Source organism: Biomphalaria glabrata, chromosome 5 (assembly GCF_947242115.1).
Source record: "Biomphalaria glabrata chromosome 5, xgBioGlab47.1, whole genome shotgun sequence".
NCBI lineage: Eukaryota > Metazoa > Mollusca > Gastropoda > Planorbidae > Biomphalaria > Biomphalaria glabrata.
The window spans coordinates 19,526,917-19,552,614 of NC_074715.1; the positions used below are offsets into that span (position 1 = coordinate 19,526,917).

The following is a 25,698-nucleotide window of genomic DNA, read 5'->3' on the forward strand; positions in this document are numbered from 1 at the left end:
GTTTCCTCCAAGAAAATATAACAAGATATCTCAACTTTTGTACATATCAATCTGTTTTTTTTTAAAATTAACTTGTTTATGACTGTTTGAAACTTTAAGTACAACAAAGGAACATATTTTTTTTTAATGTAACCTATTCAGTTCAGAAAGATAAAAAATGCTCTAAATAGCTATACATTTTCAATTTAGTTTTATAAAAAAAATACTTTGTGACTTGTCACATGTCACTTAAAGCTAAAGTAGTTGCAGAGAATGAAGTATCATCTGATCAAGACTTGACTGATATACTTGAGGGTAAAATTTTATGTTGACCATTAAAAAAGTTGGTGTTTTGTTTTTTGTTTTTTTCAGATTACATTTTTGTATAATTAGACTTTTACCTTTTTTTTTTTTTCAACAAGCACTAATGTTCTGTTATAAAATCAATTTAATTTGTTTCTTTCCTATCCTAGGTTTTAGTTTCTCATGAAAAAAAAAATTTAAAAAATGTAGCCTACATTTAAATATCCATGTTTGTAATGCAATGCTATAGAGATATTTTTAAAGGGTATAGAAATGTATGTTTATAAAGAGTGATTCTGTATTTATAGAGATGGTGTAGGTTTAGAGAGTAATAGTTTGGTATATAGATGGTTAGGCTTTGTGATGGTTTGGATATAGAGATTGGTAGGCTTAGTGATGGTTTAGGTACAGAAATTGGTAGGCTTAATAATGATTTGAATTTAGAAATTGGTAGGCTTAGAGATGGTTTAGGTATAGAAATTGGTAGGCTTCTATTAGGTATAGAAATTGGTAGGCTTAGAGACATAATTTGGGAATCAAGAAAATTAAAAGAATAAATAAGACACTGCACAATATTAAATTAATTAAACTTACAATAATTAAAAAAAAAAATCATCTCTTACAAGTATTTTGTACAAGAAATTATTGTTAAGCTTATCCACATACAGCAGAATCCAGATAATACAAACTCATGTTAATCAAAGTTCTGCTTTATTCAAATTCACTTCATTGCTTTTTCTTTCTTTTTTTATTATTTAAAAAAAAATGCCTCCTCATTTCTGCCTGTGGTCCCATCAGCTCTGTCTAGTTTATGATAATTCAAATAAACATTCCAAAATGTCTTAACACTTTACACAGACTTCTTACACTCACAAGAAAGTGGTCCCCTCTGGCTCTCACCAATCCTTTAAAATGCTAATGATTGCCTACACTCACAAGACAGTTGTCCTCTCTGGCACTCACCAATCCTTTAAAATGCTAATGATTGCCTACACTCACAAGACAGTTGTCCCCTCTGGCTCTCACCAATCCTTCAAAATGCTAATGATTGCCTACACTCACAAGACAGTGGTCCCCTATGGCACTCACCAATCCTTCAAAATGCTAATGATTGACTTCTAACATCTTATAATCTTCTTAGGAGAAACAGTGAGTTGTGGAGCTAAGAAGAATGAATTTCTAAAGCTCAGAATGCTTGAAAAAGGTTGATGCTGGGACTACACCTGGGAGCCCTTCTTAATTTTTTATTTCACCTGCGCTTTTTTTATTAGGAGGTAGAGCCAAAGTGAATCATTTTTTTAAAGCTCAGAATGCAGAAAAATACTTGGCACTGTCACTACGTCTCGAACCCTGCTGGGGGAGCTTAAAAGTTTGAGAAACACTGATGTATACTGTTTAATCACAGGAACCAAAAACTAAAGGAGACCACTAAACACACTTTTTCTGTTTGGGACAGTGTGGTAGCTTTTGCTATTTTCTAAGTTCTAAACAGAATATCATCACCAGATTTTTTCAAAGAAAAACTACACATTTCAAACATAAAACAGAAACACCCTCATGTATTTCATTATCAAGGGAGGTAACTGTAGGAGATCTATATTTGTTACGTGCACATGCGTGAAAAAGGGAGAACCAAAATGGAGGAATAGAAGCAAAATGGTGGTTTTAGTGTTCATGAAGATTTTGTGTTTTGTGTTGTTGTATTATTAAAAGAGTCTCATCATATAACAAAACATAACAATATTATTCAGCTTTTTCCTTTTTGAAGTGTAAATCAATGTCTTCTAATTCACAGTCACTGCCTGTTGCTTTTTGCTTCAAATCAAGCAGTTTCCACTATAATTTATCATAAGTGTGGTGTTAATTAGAAAATCACAGATTCTGCCTTCTGAACATAAGAAAATAAGATAAATACTTTTGCCTACAGATATTGAGGAAGGGGAAGATGATGAAGGTACAATTAGTCGACCAGGCAGCGCCAAGATCTTGGCAGTGGATGTATCTGCAGATAAGGTGGAAGCTGATCATCCCTTGATAAGCAAATCATCTGCTAAAATAGATGCAGAAGATGGAAGAGGTAATTTGTTCAACTTGTCATTACATCAGACATGGATGGGTTACATAACATTCCAAGGAATAAATAAAAAAAAACTCATCATAATTTAAATCCTAATTAAATGAATAACTAATTTTATTATCTGTGACAAGTCAAAAACTCGCTGTCAGAGTCACTCAAATTTATCACAGCATTAATTATTATTTTTCATTATTTATTTATTTTATTTTAATTATTTCCCCATCCTACCCCTAAATTCTCCACCCGCGCCACCTTTTCCTCTCCAGGCTAGACTTAGTTGACCACATTGGAGATAGCTAGGCCACGTCTTTCGATTTATCTTCCCTTGACTGGGGCAAAGATACGCACAGACTCTTTGATCTTATCGGCAGGATGTCTGACAGCCACAGTGGACACCACCTTGTGTGGAATGCAAGTCACTCCTCCCCCCCCCCTTTCTCCTACGTCTCTCTTTGATCTAGGAGATTACTCGAGTCAAAGCGCCTCTCGACGCTTCCATCTTAAGTCTAATTCACCCACGTGTAAGATAATTCTTAGCCTAGGACATTTCCTGTTTCCGCCCACATTTTCCAGGCCTATATAAAGTAGATCCAAATCAAATCAGACCCTCTTATTTCTCTATCGCTGAGCAATCGAGTCTGGACTACTTCATTTATTCTCACTCCTAGAGGAATACCTGGTGGTAAGCCGAACTTAATCACAAGTTCCATCTTAATTACTTTTGTGCTATTTCTCACTGGATATTATCATGTGTATTTTGCTTAGTTCATTTATATTTAATTAGTGCATTGTGTATTTCTCACTGGCGTAAGTAGAAAACATAAACATGTCCTATGTATGTATTTAAGTATTGCATTAATCTATTAATGCTACGTTGCTCAATTGATCGTTGATGCAACCATGTATATATTTGTACATCGTATTTTATTTCCTTTATCTCGGTTGGCTGCCTTGATAATGTTACTAGCGCACTGATACTGCGTCTAGAAAGGAGATATGAAATATCTCCCCTGTATTGAATTATCTCCCATGTAGTCATTTCACTCTAACGAGAGTTGCGCCGCCTGAATGGACACCCTCTCCATTCAAGCGCACTCCATTGTTCTCGACCGACGGTCGTATGTAAACAAACCGTCATGGTCGCTGACCACCGCTCATTCCCCCCCCCCCCTTTTCTCTTCCAACTTGTGTTGTCTATTTGAGTTTATTATTCCCCTTATATGTACATTTTTATATTGCTACTATCAGCCATCTGTTTTTCAAATCCCATTTGTCATCATCTCCTTATTGTGCTCTAAAGCAATTTCACCAATCTGACGAATGCACCTCAGTCGAGGGCATTGATAAGATGCATGAGAGACATGTCCTAACTTATCTTTATTTATCCGCAGCCTCCCTCAGGTGTCTGCCTATTTAGGTGCTTAGTGCTATTCAGCACTGTATTTGCTACCGAGAATCACCTACTGCCTATTTGCCGCTTAGTGTCTACTCGACACTACTCAACTATTTGCCATTTGCTGTTCAGTGTCTACACGACACTACTCAACTCTACTACTTGGCGCTATCGGCCTTGCCCACCTATTCGACAGCCCACCTGTCAACTTGTTAGGTGCGACGTCCCTATAGACCCAGATCTCTGTGAGACGTCATAGCTACGCCAAACCCTCTGCAACTCACTGGACTTATCCTGTTCACTACGCTGCCCACGGCAGATCCGCTCTGCCCGCAGTAACCTTGTGCCCACGGCAGCCGGCCACCCGCCCTACTGTGCCCACTACAGATATCAGAACTTTGGATTGAAACTCCACAAGAACTGAATCACCGGCGTCCCTCTATCCGCTAGAGCGCCACCTCCAGCTGCAGAACCTCAAGCCAGGACACAGCCAGCTGCGACATCAACAGAAAAACCAGCTAAGTCAGAGGACAAAGTGACATACTCTCTTATTAGGTGCAAGAGTGATGATTAAATCTAGTATTATTCAGAGATAGATGCAAACCCTCCCCCTTTTTATTCTTATATGTATATTTATGTAAATAAATATTCTTCATTTTTAACTTTTGTATCTATCTTTCATTGCTTGTCTCGTTGCATGTCTGCTCCCGATTCATATGCTGATAGGTTTGTGTGATAGCTTTAAAAATAATCATCCCCTAGACATTAAACGCGCCAAACACACGTCACATTTCCCCACCTGTCACATTATCTTTTTTTTAATAAAAATATTTTGAAGAATATCTCTATCTAATGCTATAATGTTTCATAACATGGCTTCAAAGTAACATATTTAAGTATTTAATCAATTATATCAGTTGAAAGCCGTGCAACAGGAGTTTCCTCTACATACGGCTCTGAACTCCAGTTATCTCTTGAAATAGCAGTAGAACTTACAGAAAAAGAGAAACTCTCAGCAGAATGGGAAGAGATCCTTAATGTAAGTTGACCTAATAAAAAAAGTAACATTCTTTTTATTTTAATTTCATCTATATCGTAATAGCTAAAAGTTTGGAGTAACTATGAAATTAGTTACCTAGTTGTAGTCTTTTTAAGAGAAACAGATATATTTATATTTTTTATTGTAAAAAAAATTCTGAAAAAATTTTATTTTCTAGTCAGAAAAATTTCATCAACATTTATTTCTTCTGGAGCGTGTCGTAAACTTAAACACTTATCAAACCAAGCAAGCTTTGTACCGAGGATTTCAGCCAGTTGTTGGTAAATATGAATATTTGTTCAGATAATTTCACATATTATTGACAAAAATTATATTAATGATTTAAAAGAAGATATTGAAAAATATGTAATTTTGTTTTTGAGAGACATTTTTATATTATAAACCCATTAAGAGAAATAAAAAAATATGGTTTCATCTTAATTTGTTCAATTTAACAGTCATATTAAAAAAAACGTAATAAACTTAATTATTTATCTCTTATATCTTTTAACAAAGAAATTGTGCGTGCAGAGAAGAAACGACATAAAGGTTTTGCTAATTTCTTTATAATTCAAAGTTTAAGGAAAATTCCTGCTTAATAATAAAATGTTGCAAATTTTTTTTTTGAAAGCTTATTAAAAGTAAGCATACTAGTTCTTTAATGTATGTTATTTAAAGGTAAAGTTTTATATATATATATAAAATAAACACCAATAAACACAAAAAGTTTAAAAAATTTGATTTCAATTAACTGCAAATAGCCACCATCAAGCCCCATTATCTTATGGCTAACAAAGACCTAATGTTAACCATACAAAGCACCAATTGTTGCTTAGTAGTTTATTTAACACTAAACTAACAGGGCATTGTTACTGAACTTCTCAATACTGATGTTTGTGCTTTACTTATTCATATATTGAACATGAGATTCACAACACAATGGCCAAATTTGGTTAGCTTGTGGACTATCTGTAGATAGAAGTTATTTACCAGAAATCTCCAAATCCTAACATAATTTACTTTGTCCCTCAAATAACTGTTAAGGGCCATTCTCTTAACATAGCAGATCAAATGATGCATCACTGTTGAGAGAAATAACTAAATAACTGCTGTACTAAAGAATGTGGCTGCCTCCAAATGACAGTGGGGCAGCCACATTTCATTTTTCAAAAAGCCAATTGCGTCCTAAGGGCTAAATACAAGACATCTAAAGCTTCCAAAATGAATCAATCAAACCAAAGATAATATGGAAAGTTTACACAACAGATAGTGATGCTGTGAATGTCAATGGGGAAAGTATATCGGCAATGCTAATTGTTTGACAGCTGCACTGGTTGGAACATTTATCCTTTTACTCTTACTAGCATAGAAAGGAACCCTTATTAGTTACTCACTTTAAAAAGGGATCTCAGAATAATTCTAACAAAGACTGTGGCATAAAGACTTTCAGATTGAAATAATAGCTACTGTTGAAGAATGAATGAAAGTATAGATGTGGAATGAAGAAATTGAACCTTCACCAGACTTCTTCATGTTTTTGTATTGTTTTACATGTTTTCGGATGTTTCTTCAAAGCTGTAGATAATATACTTCCTAGGCCATATTACCGCAAGATGATGAGGTATGGCCACAGTATGAATTTGGCACAATTGAGATGACTGAAGAACTAATTAGCATGTATATTGTATGACCATGTAGCCATCTGTGTCAGATGTGCACAATATTTAGTTCACAGTTGATCTTTGTAGCAAACTACAGTCATCAACTTTTTCCTTCAATAGATCAATAGCAAGATTAGGTTGTTTCTATAATATGGAATTTGATTTTATGAATAAAATATATTTTTATCCACTGTAAAAATTAAATTTTCAGGACTAGAAAAAAATAATCAGGAGTTTTCCTAGACAATCAATTACTTATTCAAAGAATTCCTTAATTTTTTTAAATTTATTTATTTCTTTTACAAAATTTGTTTCATATTACAACTAGTTCCATTTCCATTTTGTTTGTTTATTTATTTATTTGTAACATGAAATAAATGAAAAGAAAAATTGAAACAATTTTGAATAATCTTATATTACTGATGTTTTTTAAAAACAAAAGTGGATGAGAAAGTGCAAGCCAAGCAAATACATTTTTCTTTGTTCAAACTCATCGATGTACACATTGTAAAAAAAATAAATATAGTTTATCAGTTTCTTGTGAAAGTTTGTCTGGGCAAACTGTCTAATTACATGCCTCTCACACTAACAAAAAAATATTTTTAGAATGTTTTTAGTTAAAGACACAATGTTAAAAGGGTGGGAAAATCTACTATACAAGTGCAAGGTTTAGGTCTGGAGCTCATTACCCTTCACAACTATATGACAGCATCTGTGGCATTTTATGTCTTTTCCCTTTGCAACTTCTTGTGTGACTAATGAGGCCAATCCTTGATACAAAGCTGCGATCGCAGGTTGAGCATATATAATCACCAGGCACGAAGCAGGACGTTTTGGCCCCGCCGTTTTGGCGCGAAGGTCGTTTTGGCGCGAGCCGTTTTGGCGACGGGACGTTTTCGCGCGAAATACATTATGTACGTTTATTGTATTATTTCTTTTAAAAGAATTATTCATATCTATGTTTTGCATGAGTGTTTGTGTTAAGACATATTTTTCAAGTATTAAATGTAAATGTGTGTTTGTTTTTCACAACATTTTCTATACTAAACATTTTGGCTTGTGTATGTGTGTTTATTAAGAGGCACACTTTTATTTTCAAAAAAGTTTTTTTCAGATATTACTTTAAAATTAAAAACAAAATGAAACGATGATAGACTAAAAATTGATGCAATTATTTGTTTACATTAACATTAGTTTATTTAATAACTGTATGGTATCTCCAACTATACTATACACACTTGCTAATATAAGTAAAAATATAATACATGTACTATGTTTCTCAAAATACTGTAAGTTAATTATACATAGACACCATGGTTATTTGCCTAAGTCGCTGGAATTCAAGGGTTCATTAAAAAAAAGCTACGTGCTTATTAAATTATCGTCAAATGATATCTCGCGCCAAAACGTCCCGTCGCCAAAACGGCTCGCGCCAAAACGTCCCGTCGCCAAAACGGCGGGGCCAAAACGGCGGCGCCAAAACGTCACGTACCGCACCAGGCACCATTGCATTTTCACCTTTCTTTCTGCTTCTGTTGTGTATGACATCTGCAATCCATGACCCTTCCTTTATGCTCTCTCTCTCCATGTGGATCTATCCAGTGCCACCTCTTCCCAGCTGCTAGTGTCAATTTTGAAGAGCTTCATGTTGCATGTTTCTCCTTACAAGATCCTCTGGAAAACTATTTAATGTATCAAGGCTGCAGGCAAAAACCAAGGTTAGGAAGTTACTCATCAGGGAACTCCTGTATGCTGATGATGCAGCTATTGTGGCTGATTCTGATATTCAGCTACAGTCCCTGGTTGACAAACTATCTGCTGCTGGCCAGAAGTTCGGCTTAAACATCAGTCAAAGCAAGACTAAGATACTTGTCCAAAACACAAACACTGCACCTCAAGTAAGCATTAATGGCCAACCACTAGAAATTGTTGATCACTTTTGTTACCTTGGCTCCATCATATCCAACAACACTCTACTGGATAAAGACACTAACAACAGGATAGCCAAGGCAATGGCCACCATGTCATGTTGCAGAAAAAAAGTCTGGGACAACATATTGCTTACTAACAGTACTAAAGCCCTAGTCTACCAGACTTGTGTGTTGAGCACCTTGCTGTATGGAAGTGAAACATGGTCAACCTACTCATGGCAGGAAAAATAGCTGAATGTCTTCCACCTCCGATGCCTAAGGCGGATCTTTAAAATAAGGTGGCAAGATAAGATAACCAATGAGGAAGTGCTACAAAGAGCAGGGTGCCAGGACATCCACTCTGTTATCAGTAGCAGACGCCTTGGCTGGCTTAGCCATGTTTGCCAACTCCTCTCTTTTTAACATCTACTTTATAACATGCCATATTACCTCACTGCCATAAAGGAAAGTAGCTGGCAGCAGATGGCTATTGAAAAAGACAGAGAGCTCTCACAAAAGCATCTAGACACACATTTGAGGTCCAAAGAAAAGTCATTATCGAAGACAGGTGCAGAAAACAAAAAGAAAACTTAAATAGACACCTGGTGGACAATTGCTTTGTATGCATGAGATGCAGGTCACAACTATGTTTGCATAGTCATATGAAACACTACACTCATCTTTAATCTTAGGAATCGAAGACATTGCCTTTATTATTTACAAGATAAGATAAGAAGATAATTTGTATTGATTTGACTACAGCTGAAAACCTCAGTGTAGCTACTGTACAATAACAATATAGATGAAAATTTGAACAACATTCACACACGAAAACACATACACACTCATTACCAGCGCTTTATAAATTAGACTTCTATGTACTTCTCGATGACAACAGATGATCTTGTAACACTATGACCGAAATTTGGGATGAAGGAGTTTTTAAATCTTTCTGTTTTAGTTCTAATGGAAAGGAGATGACCACTTTGTTCAGATCTTATGTAACAGTGGTTTAATGGGTGCAGGTTATCTTTAAGAATCGTGTTTTGGAAAGGCATCTTTAATGTTCATAACATGAACAGAATACTTCTTGAAAGGCTCATTTTTGGTAGCGATGGTCAAGATGCTCCATGAAAAGCCTATTTCTAGTTCTCAGGAATTCTAAGGTGTCTGCAAATGATATGCTTGCACATAAAGAAAAATAAAGTGCATCCTTTTTTTTTTCTGCAGATTCAGACAAACTAAAAGCAACGGCAACAGTTTCTGTCCTTGACATGGGCCCCAACTTGGATCGTTTGTGGTCATACACATGTCATCTGACAAAAGATAAAAATGTTAGCTGTATGGCATGGAACAGAGTGAATCAAGTGAGTCATTCTTCTTTACAAAGTCTGAAAAAATAAATAAATTTTTAAGTTAGTGTAAAACAATGTCGCTCGACACATTTTTAAATGCCGTTTCATTTCTGTTTTTGTGTGTGGTCTGCTTGTTCAAATCAAAATATCTTTAGTTGTATTCTTTCTGCTACACCAGGATCTCCTGGCTGTTGGATATGGCCAGTGGGAATTCAGTGCTCAAAAGTCAGGATTAGTTTGCTGCTGGTGTATCAAGAATCCAGAGGTAGGGGTTTTAACTATGTAGGTTTAATATCATGTATTATAAAATACCAATACTTTGAATAGTCAGTAATGCTCTGTCCAGGTAAACTTATGTTTGAAGAGTAGTTTAAAATCAAAACCAAATGTGGGCCTCCTTCAGTCTATGGTTCATCTCATAGAATACTTTTTCATGTGACTCTGGAGCCCTATTTTGGAAAGACATTCTTGTCCACATATATTGCAGGCTAAGGTGGCTTTCACTTTGGTGGTAGAGGCCTCAGCTAGTTTTCGTTTAACACGTTTTTCCTCCACTGCTTTGAGGACCTGTTTTACATCTACATAATGGAGGTGGGTAAAAAGTAAAGTTCCCCTTTCAGACCTTGTGATCGATGGGGAAGATGATGTAAAGTTCATCTGTTTCTGTGGCCCACAGTTAATGAGGGTGTCATGTGGCCAGCACAAAGATCAACCGCCTTTACTTTTCCTTAACTAATGTCAGGTACCCATTAGAACTGGGTAGACTCAGAGGCGCCTAAAGTTCCCGAAATTAAAAATCCCAGTCTTCACCAGGATTCAAACCCTGGACCACTGGTTGGGAAGCCAAGCACTTTACCCTCAGTATGACTAGTTTTTCTTGAGCCATTTGCGAGGATGACAAATGTATTGTCTGCTGCCTCTGTGTCCTCAGCACTTTAAAACAAACATGTGCATATTATGAAATTTTTATAATTTAATTTTATTCATTCTAGTGTTCTTTTCTTAACGTTTTTTAGTTTACAAAACTTATATTAACTCACTTCATCTGTCTGTCTGTCTGGGTGTTTTTTTCTCCCACTGCCTATTGTCAGGTCATTGAAATTTTGGACTATTATTCATTGTCAATCAGTAGTAATTTAATTTTGTTATATATAGAAAAAGGGGAAATAAAACTTGCAACATTTAGAGATATAACAGTGATTGAACAGTGCTCTCTCTTCACTCAATTAGCTTTGCTTTTAAAAAGTATTTTTTATATTTTGCTTGTTTAAAAAAATCGAAAAATAATTTAATTATTGATAAAAATTTTTAAATATTCATGAATGCTGGTTATATAAAAAAGAACATCATTAATGTATAATGCGTTTTAAATTCTTATCAGACAGACAGAAGACAGACAGACAGAGTTGGTATAAGCTTTATAAAAAATATATTTCAGTACCCAGAGAGAGTATTTATGTCTAAAGAAGGAGTTACAGCTGTTGATTTCTCCACAGCTAATCCAAACCTGCTAGCAGTAAGTACTTAAAATAGTAATATTGTTCACATTCATTTAGCAAAATGTAATATGTGCAATCTATCCTCTCAAACTAATATATTCCAAGAAAAATAAGACTTTGTAATATATATTGTCTCAAAGTACAATCTACTTGAATATATGACATAATAAAAAAAATATGATGCCATGCATTCATGTAGTTTAGTACTAACTTATGAATCATTTTCTGTTTTTATTTAGTAGTTGGAGCAATTTAGACAATTGGTTGGTTAAGTGTATATTAATAGCTTGGCTTTATAAAATTTTTGATTTTCAATATTGAGATTCTATTTTATTCAATTTTAATGGATTTATTGATTTAAGTGTTTGGAATTTTATTCTTGGATTTTTTCATTTCTGAGTATAGTTGTTTTACTGGAGAACAAAGGATCTACAGAAACCTAAAAAACTACTAAAGATACTCTTTGTGAAATATGCCAACATAACTTAACATATAGCAACAACTAAAAAGTTTAAAATTGAGTTGTTTGAGAACTGAACTCAGAGGCGAATAAATTTAAACCTTTTGTACTTGTTGGTTGTTTTGAACCTCTAAACTTTATGCTGCTACCATTAAAACTAATGAATTTTTTGGTTGGTAGTGATACTAGTTTTTCGTCTATTCACCAGGTAGGCTACTATGATGGTGGTATTGCTGTGTACAATGTAAGAAAATCAGTAGATGAGCCAGTATTGGACAACTTGTAAGCTTTATTTATTTTAGTAACTGGGTAAACATTACGAAGGGAATTAAGTAAGAGGTAGAAGTTATAACTCTTGCATAAAAATCTAACATTTAGCTATAATTAATCAAACCCTGCATAATAAGGTTAATTTCATCCTTTTTAAAGCCATGGATAAAAACCTTGCAGTAGTGCTGATTGCCCTGCTGGTCTTGAGCTGGTGGTTTGCCTGATTTGTTGAAGAGAGATTATGCACATCTAGGGCAAACATAGACTGCTTGAGGGTTTTAGAGATCATTGCTGTAGGCCTATTTAAACCACATTTTCTCTTCCAGCCTATGGATGATTGTTAGGGCTGGATGAAAGCTGCCAGTTAGCTCAAGAGTTGGTTTGATTTTTTTTGTATGTGGCTTATTGCTATAAGACCAGAATATGCCATCAAATGTTCAGTTTGTTAAATCTTTTCTGTCAAGTTTTTTGTTTGTTAGATGATGACTTACCCTGGTACTATTTGTATTTGTGGGAGTCTTCTATTCATTCTGCAGATGTGACCTGCCCATTGCAGAATGGAAGATTCCTGCATTTCTAAATGACTCCTTTATGATCAGTTAAAGAAAGGGAAGTGCACACAAGATGGACAAAGAAAATGCTTCAGGTACACCCTCAAGGCTTCTCTAAAAGATTTCATGATTGACCCTGCCACCTGGGAGCTGAAAGCACAGGATGGAGGATCAAAGCTTCATGCTGTGAAAACTGGCACACAAATTGCAGAGGACAAGTGAACAGCGCTGGCAGAAGAAAACAATCAGAGAAAAAAAGCAAGGCCTATGACACTAGCTACAGCTGCCATTAGCTACCCAGAGTGCACCAGACACATTAGGAGGCACAAAATCCCAGTGCAAAGGCCTTAGTTCCCCTGGGTGACAAAAGTGCTCATCATTAAATCACGATGGACGAACTATATATATATATGTATAAGATATGATAAGATAATTTTTATTGATCCAATCAAATGGAAATTCAGTTTGACTATAATAGACAACCTCAGCGTAACTACTGTACAATAACAATATAGATGAAAAATTTGAACAACATTCACACATGAAACACATACACATTCACAACCTGTGCTTTATGAATTTGATGATCTTGTAACACTCTGACCGAAAGTGGGATAAAGGAGTTTTTAAATCTTTCTGTTTTAGTCCTAATGGAAAGGAGAGACGACCGCTTCGTTCAGGTCTTATGTAACAGTGGTTTAATGGGTGCAGGTTGTCTTTAAGAATCGTGACTATATTGAGGAATCGCCCAGGTCAATAAAAAAAGTTTGAGAACCAATGATATAATGTATAATGATAACATGTTTTTATTTTCACATTTCAAAGCACTGCTCCAGGAAAACATTTAGCTCCCATTTGGCAACTCAAGTGGGTAGAGAAAGAGAGAGGTGCTGGTGAGGACAAAATTGAGGTGCTCATTTCTATCTCCACTGATGGGAGAGTAACACAGTGGTCTATTAGGAAAGGCTTTGAAAGTTATGGTATGGAACAATCATATATCTTGAAATAGAACCTATATGCCATAGAGTAGATTCAAGAAGATTTCTGTTTTGTTGCTACCCTATTACTTTTTTTTAAAAATGTTTACAAAATAAATTAGGATTCTGTCAACAAAAATATAACATTTTTAAGGTTTAGTTTTTATCATAAAAGATATTTTGTATTTACTGTAGTTATAGAATTGAATCACTCCTAATATTATGAATGCAATTAAAAACAACAGATGTAATGAAACTGAAGAAGATGCCAACTAGAATGGCTGGACGCAAAGGGGAGAAAAAAGGAGAAGCTTTTATTTCAAGATATGCAGGTGGCATGTGCTTTGACTTCCATACTAAGGATTCAAACATGTATGTCATTTTTAAAGTAGGCTTTATTCCTTTTGAAACATAACTTTTTTTTTTAGCTGTATAATTAGCTGTTATGTCATTTATATCCTTGAAATATAGATGGAAGTTTTCTGAAACTGCACTGCAAGAAATTGTGCAATTCTCTATCTAAGACTGTTATCTGTTACTATATTTTTAATTTATAAGTCCAAAATTAGCTCAGGCTAAGTGCCTTTGAAAATCATTTTGTGAGAAAATATGTGGATTTCATAATGTTGCATTAGTCCTTGCTTTGTTAGTTGTATTTGTTTTAAAACTCATTCTTTATAATTATAATAAATAAACTATCAATGGTTTCATTAATAATATATATAAATTCATTTAACTCATCTTTTTGCTAAACTTTCACAGTTATTTAGCAGGAACTGAAGATGGCTACGTTCACAGATGTTCTTGTTCTCACAACGAGCAGTATTTGGAAAGCTATCAAGGTCACACTGTAGGTTTTAAAACTAAATTATACAGAGTAATGAAAACTCTATTTTTCAGTGGTTTTTAATACTCAAAAACCACTTTTATATTAATCTACATGTCATTGTACTATTAGAATTGCATGTGATGGGGATGCATGTTTTTCATTGTATGTGAAGTTTAATCAGGAGTTCACATCATAAAAAAAGCTGATAGACCTTCAAAGAACAGTTTTTTTTAAATCAATATATTAGATATTTCAGATGCTATAGATTGCTATTAAAATAATTTAACTCTAGGCTCTTTTTATAAATTTATTAAATGAAAACCTTACAAGCAACCAAAATTTTTTTTTTCTTTCTCACAACTGAACTTATTTTCCTTCTGTATCAGGGGCCAGTTTATTCAATACAGTGGTCCCCCTTTGCTCCAGATATATTTCTAACCTGTAGCGCTGACTGGACAATTAAATTATGGCACCAAGACAAAACCAAGCATGTTCTTTCATTCCATTCCAGTACTGTAAGTAATCTCTCTCTATCATATTCACTTCCATTACAAATAATTATCAATTATTGTTCTTCAAGGAAAAAAAACAACAAAACATTGTATAAAGTAAACTTTACAATAAGAAGAATTGAGTTTAATTAAACATTTTCACTCACATTGTCTTTGTGTGCAGAAAGCAGTTAATGACATCTGTTGGTCACCCTGGTCTAGTACTGTCTTTGCATGTGTCAATGAAGCAGCTGTAGAGGTATGGGATCTTGCCCAAAGCACGTAAGATTTTATTATTTTTAAGTTATTTGATTATGTTTTGTTCTCTATAAGTAAAACAGAAATTGTAATATTGTATTCAGGATTTTTATTGTATGAATTGACAATTATTAAAATAATTCTCATATTACTTAAATACAAAATAAATGTAATATCTGTTGAGATATTATACATCAAAAAAAAAAATATTTGGGTAATTTGTATAACTTCTATTGTTCTGCTTTCTTAGATATTGTTAATTCCAACATATTTTCCATTTAGACTTGATCCTGTCTACAACCTTGTCCCTACATCTTGTGCTAAGCAGACTACCCTGTCTTTCAGCAAGAACTCTCAAGTAAGCAGAACTACAATAGTTTTATTCTTGTTTTCCCACCCAATGAAAAGTTTTGATAAATACTGTTACTTTACTTTTCAATATAAGCTCAGTATTATACACTGTTTTTTTTCTCAAGTGTCTGATGGTTGGCGACAGTGAAGGTCAGGTAACAGTTTACCAGCTGCGTTGCATGCCAGACCCTCCCAATGCTCAGGTGAGAATATTTTCACATGTTTAAAAGGTAGGATGTGTGGCCGAGTGGCTAAGTACACTTGTACTTGGCTTGGCTACCTGTCAAGAAAGCTCGAGGTTTGATGCCCAACTCAAGCATGAAAAATCTCCTAGATACCCCCTCCCTCCACTGGTCCACAAATCAGGTTGGACCATAGTGCTCTGAGCATGCTATAAGCATGAAAATTGCGCTGTATAAAAGCTATTTAAAAAAAGAGTTTAATTTTCAATATATATATCAACCATTATCATTAGTAGTTGAATTGTTGGTGTAGTATTTATGAATCTAGTTTTAGAATCTCTAGTCATGGCACAGTTAATGCAAACATTTTTTTTTAAAGTTGTCATCTTTTCACAAACTTATTATCCCAGATGATACCATCACTTTGCCAGGCTTAAAAAGTTATTAATTGTATTTCATCCAATAGTTTAAAGCTTTTATTTCGGTATGTTTTAATAAAACACTTTTTTTTTTGCTATTATAAAGTCTGCTCTAAAAAAAATCTAAATCAACACCAATAACAGTAAACTCAGGTGTACCTCATGGAACACTCTTAGGTCCACTATTCTTTCTAATTTACATAAATGATCACATTAGATCAGGAACAAAAGTCAGATTATTTGCAGATGATTGCATTATATATAGAACACAACTCAAGATACAGAAATTTTACAAAGAGAATTAGATGAATTCCAGAAATGGGAGTTGAATTGGAGCACGTCTTTCCACTCAGAAAAAAAAAGTCAATTGTTAAGAGTAACAAAAAACTTAAACCAATAAATACTACTTAAACCAGATACACGGCCTAAAAACTCAAAATACCCTGGTATCTAAGTGTTATAATAAATGAAAATCCCTGCATTGATGAAAACATTTTAAAACTAAAATGTTATTTAACCTTTGTTAGGTCAATATTAGAATATGAATCCTCTGTTTGGGATCCCTCAATTCCAGAAAACATAAAGAAACTAGATAAACAGATATTCACATTTTATTAGAATAACACCTTTAGTAAAATCACTAAATCTAGAAAGCCTTCTGGATAGAAGGCTAAAAAGTAAAGTAGCAAATATACATAAAACACTGAATTATAATCTACAAATACACAAAACTTAACAAAATACTCAGAAGAAAGCCACAAAAATAAAGTTACATTTCTTATTCTATAAGCTAGGACAATTTTGTACAAAAACTGCTATTAGAGCAGGGATGGGGGTTGCTTTAATCAGCCAGAAAAACCAATGACATGGCAGAGTTTAAGTCACTGATTAACATGCATGAGTAAATTGACACAGGGACATGCATAGAACGTAATCATCTTTCCTTTTAAAGTAACGTCTTAATTTGTAAGAAGAAGAAATTTTATGTTTAAAAATTGTGTTTTTATACTTGCAACTAAGAAATAGAAATAAATGTGTGAAAGTGAGGCCATTGCCTGTGCACAACTAGAACATTTGTAAAGTTATTTGAAGGACATAGTTGGGATGTACTGGGGAAACATTTGTTTAAAGTCATTTGAAGGACATAGTTGGGATGTACTGGGGAAACATTTTTGTAAAGTCCTAGTTGGATTATTTGTGAGTAGGTTAGTCAGTGAACTTTTTGAATTATATATAGATCTATATTGTATGTCTACCATTCAGACAAGATTTAGCTGTACAGAATGTATGTGTGTATATTCCTACTATCCTAAACATCCAGTCTAGAAGTAATACACATTCACATTACTTTGTAGTTTTAAATAAAATAACATAAAAAGTAAGTTGTAGAGTTTCATGTGTAAATTAAAATTTTCAAATGGTATATTATTGGAAAAAAACTTGAATTTTTAGGATCATTAAAAGTATTTATTAACAATTAAAAATAAGAATTGACACAGGTTGAATTCAATTTGTTTTGTTTGTTTTACAAAGGCCCAAATGATCATTCAGATTTACATTTTACTGTAATTTGAATTGACGTAATATTATTTAATCTAGAGATTCTATATGTATTGGACTTAAAAAACTTTATTGTCAGTTAATGTCTACTTATTATTGTGACACATTCACAATTTAGCTTTCTCTGGCTCAAACCACCTCTTTAACCGCAGCATTTCCATTTGTGATATTGAGTATGTATTTTCTGTTCAATTTATTTGAAATAATAAAAATATGTTGTTAGGGATTCTAGTTGTGCATGAGAGGTGTGGTGTTAGCCAGTCCAAGGGACAAAGTGTTTGTGATGCCCCTACATTTGATCAGGTCACATGTGCATAGAAACAAGTCAGTGGCATGTATCTATATACATAATCAGTGCATCTGTTTACACAATTCCCATTGACCCATCAGCTGTTGGCAACACCATTCCTACCTTATGGAATGCCCAGGCTCTCAGTCTGTAAAATGAGCCCTAGTTTCTCTACAACTTTTAATGGCTATTGATTTGGTATGTTCTATTCAATTTATTTAAAATAATATTTACATATTTTCAACTAATTGATGACTTCATTTTCATAGGAACAAGAATCTGCCTTACTCAATGTCATCAAATCATCATTAGCCAGTCAGCTGACTCCATCTAAGGAAGAAAATGTGGAACAAGAAGGAACAGAAGATGATGATGAAATTGATGTATGAAACATCTTTTACTCTCTACAATCAATTGCTTAGGGTTGTGCTGTCTGTATTCATTTGTTTCATATTTAGAATTTTATTTCTAAAGTTGTATTAACAAACATACTGTTAACTCATGCATCAGTATAAGAAAGAGATTCATTATTGGGTATAATTAGTTGGCTTTACGCAGCAGTGGTTATTAAATAACTAGGGAAAGGTATGCATTATTTATATGTATTGTTTCTCTTTACACTAGAGATCAGTTCACAGCCCCATAGCAGCATTTGGAATCATTGTGGTCTTAATGTTGACTGTTGTAAATCTTATAATAAAATCCCGACAGCTTTATAAACCCACAACTATTTCTACCCCCCCCCAAAAAAAATTGTTTGAACATTTATATAAAAGTAATAATTTTTCACATACATGATTTAAAAAAATATATAAAGTTAGTCTTGTTATCCTAGCAAAAAGAACATCTTTTAAAAGCAACTCCACTAGTTCTAGAGAAATTTCACCTATTGAATGTCTGAGCGAACTATAAGCATAACTTTCAGATTGTAGTGATAATAAATATTTTATAAAATACAATGTTTTAATGTTTTGTGTTGTTTAAATTAGAAAAACATTTTCTTATTTAAATTAAGTCATATCTAGACTTAAATGAATTTATACAAGCTATTTTTTTTTGTCAATATAAATTATCACAAAGTTATTGTTTCACAGTTGTTGTTTTGTTATATTTGTTACTTAATTTAGACTACTGCCTTAAAGTGTTGGTTTTAAATGAAAAATAGTTTCACACAATCATTTAATGATGCTCCAACAACCCAGTAACTAAATATTATTTGAAACTGTTTCATAAAAAAAAAAAAGAAAGATTAAAAAAATGAATATTGGGAAATGTTGAGCAGACCACCTAATCAAAATGTTAACTTGTATATTCTCAATAGAAATGAGTTGTTAGCTTAATTTATTGTCTATAAATTAATTTTTGTAGTGGTGTTAAATCAATGGTTATGTTTGCTATGTGGCAAAATATGTAGGTCACAGCTTGGTCTGTGTAGCCATGTGAAATACTGCACTGATCATTAAACTTTGTACATAAGGACAAGCCTTTTTATTATTGTTAAATCAATTTATTTAAGAAAATAATGTAACAGCAAAACAAGAACATTATAATTTGTCTCTTTTATTACCAGATTTATCTGCATGGGCTCAATAAGTTAACACAAAAGCCATACAAAACAAACTCATGTATGCAGAATTGTAGCAACCAAAATGTTCAGCACTCACTATGCTTCTTTTCTACAAACTTTTTTTTATTCTAAACATTTATGATAAACAAGATAAACAGTTATTTATTCTTCTCTGCAACGTGAAAAACACTTTCACAAGATAATAAAAAGATGTTTTCCTATTAATAAACATACATAAAAGAAATGTTTATATTTGAAAAAGTTGCAAACAAAGTCTTCACTGATTCAAAGAAATCTTGAAAAAACTAATTAAGTAAAGTGCTTATTTATATTCCTCAAACTTTCCACTTGTCCAGTTGAATGGGATGCCAGGAACTACAGGCTTGGGTAGAGATACTTGAGTTGAGCTGAAATAGAATTAAATACACATATATATCATTGATAACTTTGACAAGGATTTAAGTGACTGAACAACAACAAAAATCTACTTGAAACACAAAAAATTTAAGCAAAACAAAATATTCATTTTTTAAGCAAAATACAAATAGTCATTGTTTTAAATTTGTTTTTGCTCATGGTTGACCTAATGAAGAAATCTAAAAACTCCATGTATACCCGATGAATGGTTTTTCTCACAACACTTCTGTATGGCTCTGAGAAAGCAGCAACTTTGGCTACTCAAACTTGAAGGCACAAATGTAATGCTCAAAAGAAAACTGTTGCTGGAGAGGACAGACACACAGAGAGAAAAGATAATTCAAATAGACCCACAGCAGACATTGACTTTGTGTTAGTGTAGCAAATTATAGAGGTTACAGTTGGGTCTGCATGTGTAATACTGCATTCTTCTCAATATTTGGACTTGACGACAAGTCTTTGTAATTAGTAAATCTAAAAATTAAGCATGTCCTGTTACAGTTTTGAGTAAAAATAAATAAAATTGTTCAGCAAAAAAGGGCAGCAAAGATTACGATTACTGAGAAAACTGTCCTTGTTTAATGTTACCAAAATGGACTTGGCTATGTTCTATCACGCTCACATCTGCAAAATTTTAAGTTTCAATATCACTGCCTGGTATGGCAATCTGAGCATTAAAAATAAACTACATAGAATCCTAAATGCTGCTGGTAAAATCCTTGGCAAAAAACAAACCCCATTTAGGCAGCTGTTTGAGACAAACATCCATAAAAAAGCTAAAAAGATAACAGAAATAAAAAATCCCCCTATGTGTCAGGATTTGTGATTTTACCATCAGCAAGACAAACAGACACAAACACTCTTTTGTTCCCCTGGCAATCAAATCATTAAATAGAAACAATCTGATATAAATTTTTCGCAGGTAAATTATGAGTGAGTCTGGTGTGAATGTACATTTTGTTTTTTTTATAGTTATAATGTTTTGTTTGGTGTAATGCGCAAATTGTAAGACAAATTTCCTTACGGACAATAAAGATTATTATTATTATTAATAAAAGTTTAGTTTTGTACACTGTTTTTTTTCTCAAGTGTCTGATGGGTTGGCAACCAAGAAACGGTGTTACTGCAGATCAGTGATAATAAAAAAAAAAAAAACTCCAGCTATCACAAGAAAGAACATGCTTTATAAAGAACCCCCCCCCCCCCCCCAAGCTATAGCAAAAACAGCCATTCTCTTTGACTCATGTTATTGACAGTCTCCATATAATGATATTAGATTGCCACAAGAAATGATGCATTGAATCATTTTGAAAGTAACTGGTACAAGCTGGTTTCTTTACTTACAAAAAATAAATAAGGCACTGAAATACTTTTTATGTCAATCTTTACAACAAAGTATTTCAAGTCTCCAAGCTTTAATAGTATTATTATTCATTACTTACCCTCCTTCCAATTGCTTCTGTGCAGCATCATATATTTTTGTTGGTGGTTGAACTAGCCGGCGACCATCCCGTGTGAAGTAATAGTTATTTGAAAGCTTCTCTGACACACCAGGAGGAATATTGGGTAATGGCTGTGTTCTGACAAAAGACATGAAAAATACAAATATAATTCTTGTGACATAAAAAATTACTGTAAAACTAAATAATGTAAATCACAGTTGAGTAAGTAATATGATTGATAAACACAAGATATTTTGGGAACTAAAAAAAATATTTTGGAAGAATTACCTTTTAGCAATGTATCCATCATATCTGTGTGCTGTTCTGAATTCATCATGCTAAAAAATAAATAAATGAGCAATAAAATATTTTCAGAGAAAAAAAACCCAACAAACTTTCAATCTGCCTTCTCCATCATTTTGTTTTGGTCCTCTCAACCCATTGCTCTCTAGGCTCAAATATAAAATCTAAGATCTGTTGGCAAATGTATTTGAAGTGCTATAACTCTTCTAAAATACTTAATTGTAAGCAAAAGATGTATAGAAATAGGTAGATTTATCTCATTACTAGCAGTTAATTGGTAGGATAGGTACAAACAAATTTATCAATATATACAAATCTCAGGAGAAAGCTGCACAAAATAAGTTAGCAATAGGAATACATATCCAACCTCAAAAGGGGGCTGGGTAAAGTAAGAATAAATGAAATAAATGAATGGATGAGACCCCTGCCATGCCACAGTGAATGGGTGGATACTATTACATTTTTTCAGGATGATAAAATGAAATTATTTTGAGGAGTTAATATGCAAGCAAAACGAGCATGATATTCTGGAGTAATGATAGAAATAAAATAAAATGGATCAGCAAAATGAAGGGATGGAGAAGTAAGTGTCAGGACATATTAATAGCTCCAATATAATTGTTATTAATTCAATCATAACATTACATCTGCTACTCTTCAACAAATTAGCTCCTATACAGCATTGGGCACCTTCATGCTTGGCCTCAAGGTGGGAGTCAAGGGTCATTTGTGTAAATGCCTCTGCCAAACAATTCTTTTTCCCATCAGTTATAGTAGAAGAAATGCATTATATATACACTTCTTTCTACAATGTATCTTATCTTATCTTATATAATACAGACGTTACTTCAAAAAAGAAGATGATTACGTCCTTTGCATCATGCATATTAACCAATGACTTAAATTCTGCCAAGTCACTGGTTTTCCTAGCCAGCTCAGGCAACCCATTCCATGCTCTAATAGCACTAGGTAAGAAGGAGCAATTGTACAAATTTGTCCTAGCATATGGAATGAGGAATGTGCCTTTATCTTTGTGTCTTTTTGAGTATTTTATAATTTTGTTTTTGTATTTGAAGATTATGGTTCAGTGTTTTATGTATTATAGCTACTTTACTTTTGAGTTTTCTATCCTGAAGGCTTTCTAAATTTAGTGATTTTACCAAAGGTGTTACTCTAGCCAAATGTGAATATTCGTTTGTTATGAATCTCACTGCTCTATTTTGTGTCTGATCCAGTTTCTTAATGTTTTCTTGAGTTGAGGGGTCCCAAATAGAGGATTCATATTCTATTATTGGCCTAACCAAGGTTAAATAACATTTTAGTTTTATGTTCTTATTTTATTTATAGAAATTTCTTTTAATAAACCCTAATGCTTTGTTTGATTTTTTGATAGTTTCATCAATATGGTGATTCCATGACAGTTTTTCCTTTATTATAATAGACATTTTGCGTTTTTAGTTAGTGTTACTGGTTTACCATGAATAAGATAAGTGGAATTGATTTGTTTTAGTTTTTTTGTTACTCTTAATAACTGACATCTTTCTGGATGGAAAGATATGCTCCAATTTGTGTAGATTTAAATCTACTCTATATTTCAATTTATATGTAAATCTAGTTTTGGATCTTGTTCTTAAATATATATCATTATCACAGTAATGATTAAAACATAGATATATACTATCTAGAAGTATAGATAATAAAATAGATCTGTAAATATACTACGATTATGATATATCATATACTATAGTCATACAGTTCTAGATTTCTAGATATATCTAGATTCTAAATAAATTAATTAATTCTGATAGATCTAGAATTCTACTAAATCTACAAGTTACACATAGTAGACTGACTTAGTGAAGTCTTAATTAGATTTTAGATAGATTTATCTAGTCTTTCTAGATCTACTATATAGACATACTAGATATATATATATATATATATTTAAGTTGTAAGTACATATATATATATTCCCCCAATTTTTTTTATGCGGCCCTCGATAGAAAAAGGTTGCCCACCTCTGATCTAGTTTATACTCATATTAGTCACATATATAAATTATATTATACCTAGTATTTATATACTATTATAATATATATAAATATGTTTGCTTGTTAACAGATATATGTGGACCAAAATAATGTGAAATTTTAGCAACAATGTTTTTTAAGTGTGGAAATGCAGTTTTTAGTAAAGCTCCCATGGAAGAACTGACTTAAACTTCTCTTTCAGGTCATAATTTGCTTGGAGGTGTGTCCTCTGGAGTTGAATCAGCTTCTGTACTAAATGGTGAATAGATGATATTGAAAACTGGTTCTAAGTTTTTGACCTTTTAAAATTTGCTTTCCAATTCCACAATCAAGGGATAAGTCTTGTACTTCTCAATCATTTTACAAGAAATAGTTTCACCTTTCAGCAAATGATAAAACCTGTCCTTACTTGCTTGCCTGGAGAAATGGGATAACTTTGAAAATATTTAACATGCACATACTTTTCATATGTGCAAGCAACCCATTGTAGTACTTTCAATGAAAAACATGAAGTCTCTGTTCAACTCTTCAATAGAAATATTACTAACAAAGTCACAGGAACAAAACGATTTCTTCCTTGAGATTTCAAGTTTTTCTCATTACCTTGAACATGTTAAGCCAGCGGATAATACTGTAGTACTGAACATCGGAATGTTATGTTTTCAAATATTCAAGTAGTTCTCTAAACTGCCTGTGGTCAAGACCCCTAGCTCTGATAAGTTTGATCTCTGAGATAATTTGATCAATAACATGTTTAATATTAAGTTCAGATCTTCACAAACTTTCCAGTGTAGAAATATTAATGGTTGGGATATTGTTTGTTATTTTATTAAGACAGCTATGTTTTTTTCTGGCAAAGCACAGGCACCAACAGTTGTTACACTTGTCTTCTTGTTCCAAGCCAACCCAACACTTTCAAAACAGTTCTTCATAGCATTGAATAAATACTGGCCTGAGTTTGTGTCTGACTAAATGTTTCGACATATTGCTAATTACAAAAATCCTTGTTTACTTTAAACTTTTTAGAATGACATGCAAAGGCAATGTTTCTTTAGCCTCTTTGTCATAAGAAATATAAGTTTCAATAATTTAAATAGATATTTAAAATAATTTATTTTTAATATACAAGCATTATATATTTACATAATATGTGGGCATTTAAAATGTTTGTGGCCGCATGTGGCCTGCGAGCTGTAACTGTAAGTACAGTGTAAGTAATTTGCCCACCCCTGAACTAGACTGATGATACTGATAGCATTAGCAAAGACTTGAAATCAAGTTGAAATAGATCACCGTCACAATATAATATAGACTAGATTGTACTACAATCTAGTAATCTATATTATATATATTATATAGTCATTAACTTACACTTAGCAGCCAGTTTCTAAACTTATATAAAATCGTAGTAATATCACGAATGTTTTTAGGCCTTTGATACATTTTTATAAACAACAGTTTCCAAGATCAAGGGTACACTGGTATTCGAACACTTAATTTCAACTGAGATACTCAAAATAGTGTCGATACCATTTGTTTTAAACGCTTATTTAAATTATTTTTTCAACAAACAGTTTTAAAAGATTTAGATTTGTACAAGTAGATTATACTGAACTTTAACAATATTTTAAAGTAGGAAAAGCACTAAAATTAAGGTTTAAATAGATTGAAAGCAGGATCTAGAATCTAGACCTTTTTATGATTTGTTAAAACAATATTCTCAGTTACGATCCATATAACATTTTCTTATCTTTGTAGACAAAAGATTTTTTTGTTGTGAAAAGAACACAGACATATATAAATAAATATTGATATAAGTTCTTGTTTTATGCTCTAGTACCAGGTGACCGAGCCTCGCTCGGTCCGCTCGGTTGAATAATTTGTTAAGGAAGGATATATAGCCTACACGAAGTCATTTTGACAATATTTTTGTAATTACGAAAATGAACGATCGGGTAAAGACTATCAATCTGAAGAGTTGCTTTTTCGTTGTCAGTTCTCAATGTAATTGTACATGGCGATTACGTAAAACTATTGGGCTATTATTGGCTTGGAAGAAAGTCTTTGCATTTTAACTTCTAAAATG

General features: G+C 33.0%; 2 protein-coding genes across 5 annotated transcripts in view; one reads left to right on the forward strand and one right to left on the reverse strand.

Moving 5' to 3' along the window:
- The window catches only part of LOC106066883 (dynein axonemal intermediate chain 4-like), a 31,270-nt gene extending 12,458 nt beyond the window's left edge, over positions 1–18,812 (forward strand). The window contains exons 9-25 of one of the 4 annotated variants that reach the window (XM_056029731.1): positions 235–294; positions 2,210–2,359; positions 4,670–4,791; positions 4,970–5,072; positions 5,308–5,340; positions 9,593–9,729; positions 9,896–9,982; positions 11,156–11,233; positions 11,885–11,958; positions 13,323–13,477; positions 13,720–13,846; positions 14,237–14,324; positions 14,690–14,818; positions 14,979–15,076; positions 15,335–15,410; positions 15,529–15,606; positions 18,123–18,812. In XM_056029731.1, the coding sequence (XP_055885706.1) occupies positions 235–294; positions 2,210–2,359; positions 4,670–4,791; positions 4,970–5,072; positions 5,308–5,340; positions 9,593–9,729; positions 9,896–9,982; positions 11,156–11,233; positions 11,885–11,958; positions 13,323–13,477; positions 13,720–13,846; positions 14,237–14,324; positions 14,690–14,818; positions 14,979–15,076; positions 15,335–15,410; positions 15,529–15,606; positions 18,123–18,242 (1,715 nt within the window). In that variant the 3' untranslated portion in view covers positions 18,243–18,812. The remainder of the gene's footprint in view (positions 1–234; positions 295–2,209; positions 2,360–4,669; positions 4,792–4,969; positions 5,073–5,307; positions 5,341–9,592; positions 9,730–9,895; positions 9,983–11,155; positions 11,234–11,884; positions 11,959–13,322; positions 13,478–13,719; positions 13,847–14,236; positions 14,325–14,689; positions 14,819–14,978; positions 15,077–15,334; positions 15,411–15,528; positions 15,607–18,122) is intronic. The other 3 variants (XM_056029732.1, XM_056029733.1, XM_056029734.1) reach the window with 3 other exon arrangements.
- Positions 18,813–19,397: 585 nt separating this feature from the next.
- LOC106067202 (NADH dehydrogenase [ubiquinone] 1 alpha subcomplex subunit 7-like) lies at positions 19,398–25,141 on the reverse strand. Its single transcript, XM_056029735.1, has 4 exons — positions 24,984–25,141; positions 21,568–21,617; positions 21,280–21,417; positions 19,398–19,827 (listed from the first exon to the last, which is right to left on the reverse strand). Exons 1-4 carry the CDS (start codon positions 25,053–25,055, stop codon positions 19,743–19,745), a joined length of 345 nt encoding a protein of 114 aa, XP_055885710.1. The 5' UTR covers positions 25,056–25,141; the 3' UTR covers positions 19,398–19,742.
- Positions 25,142–25,698: the final 557 nt, after the last annotated feature.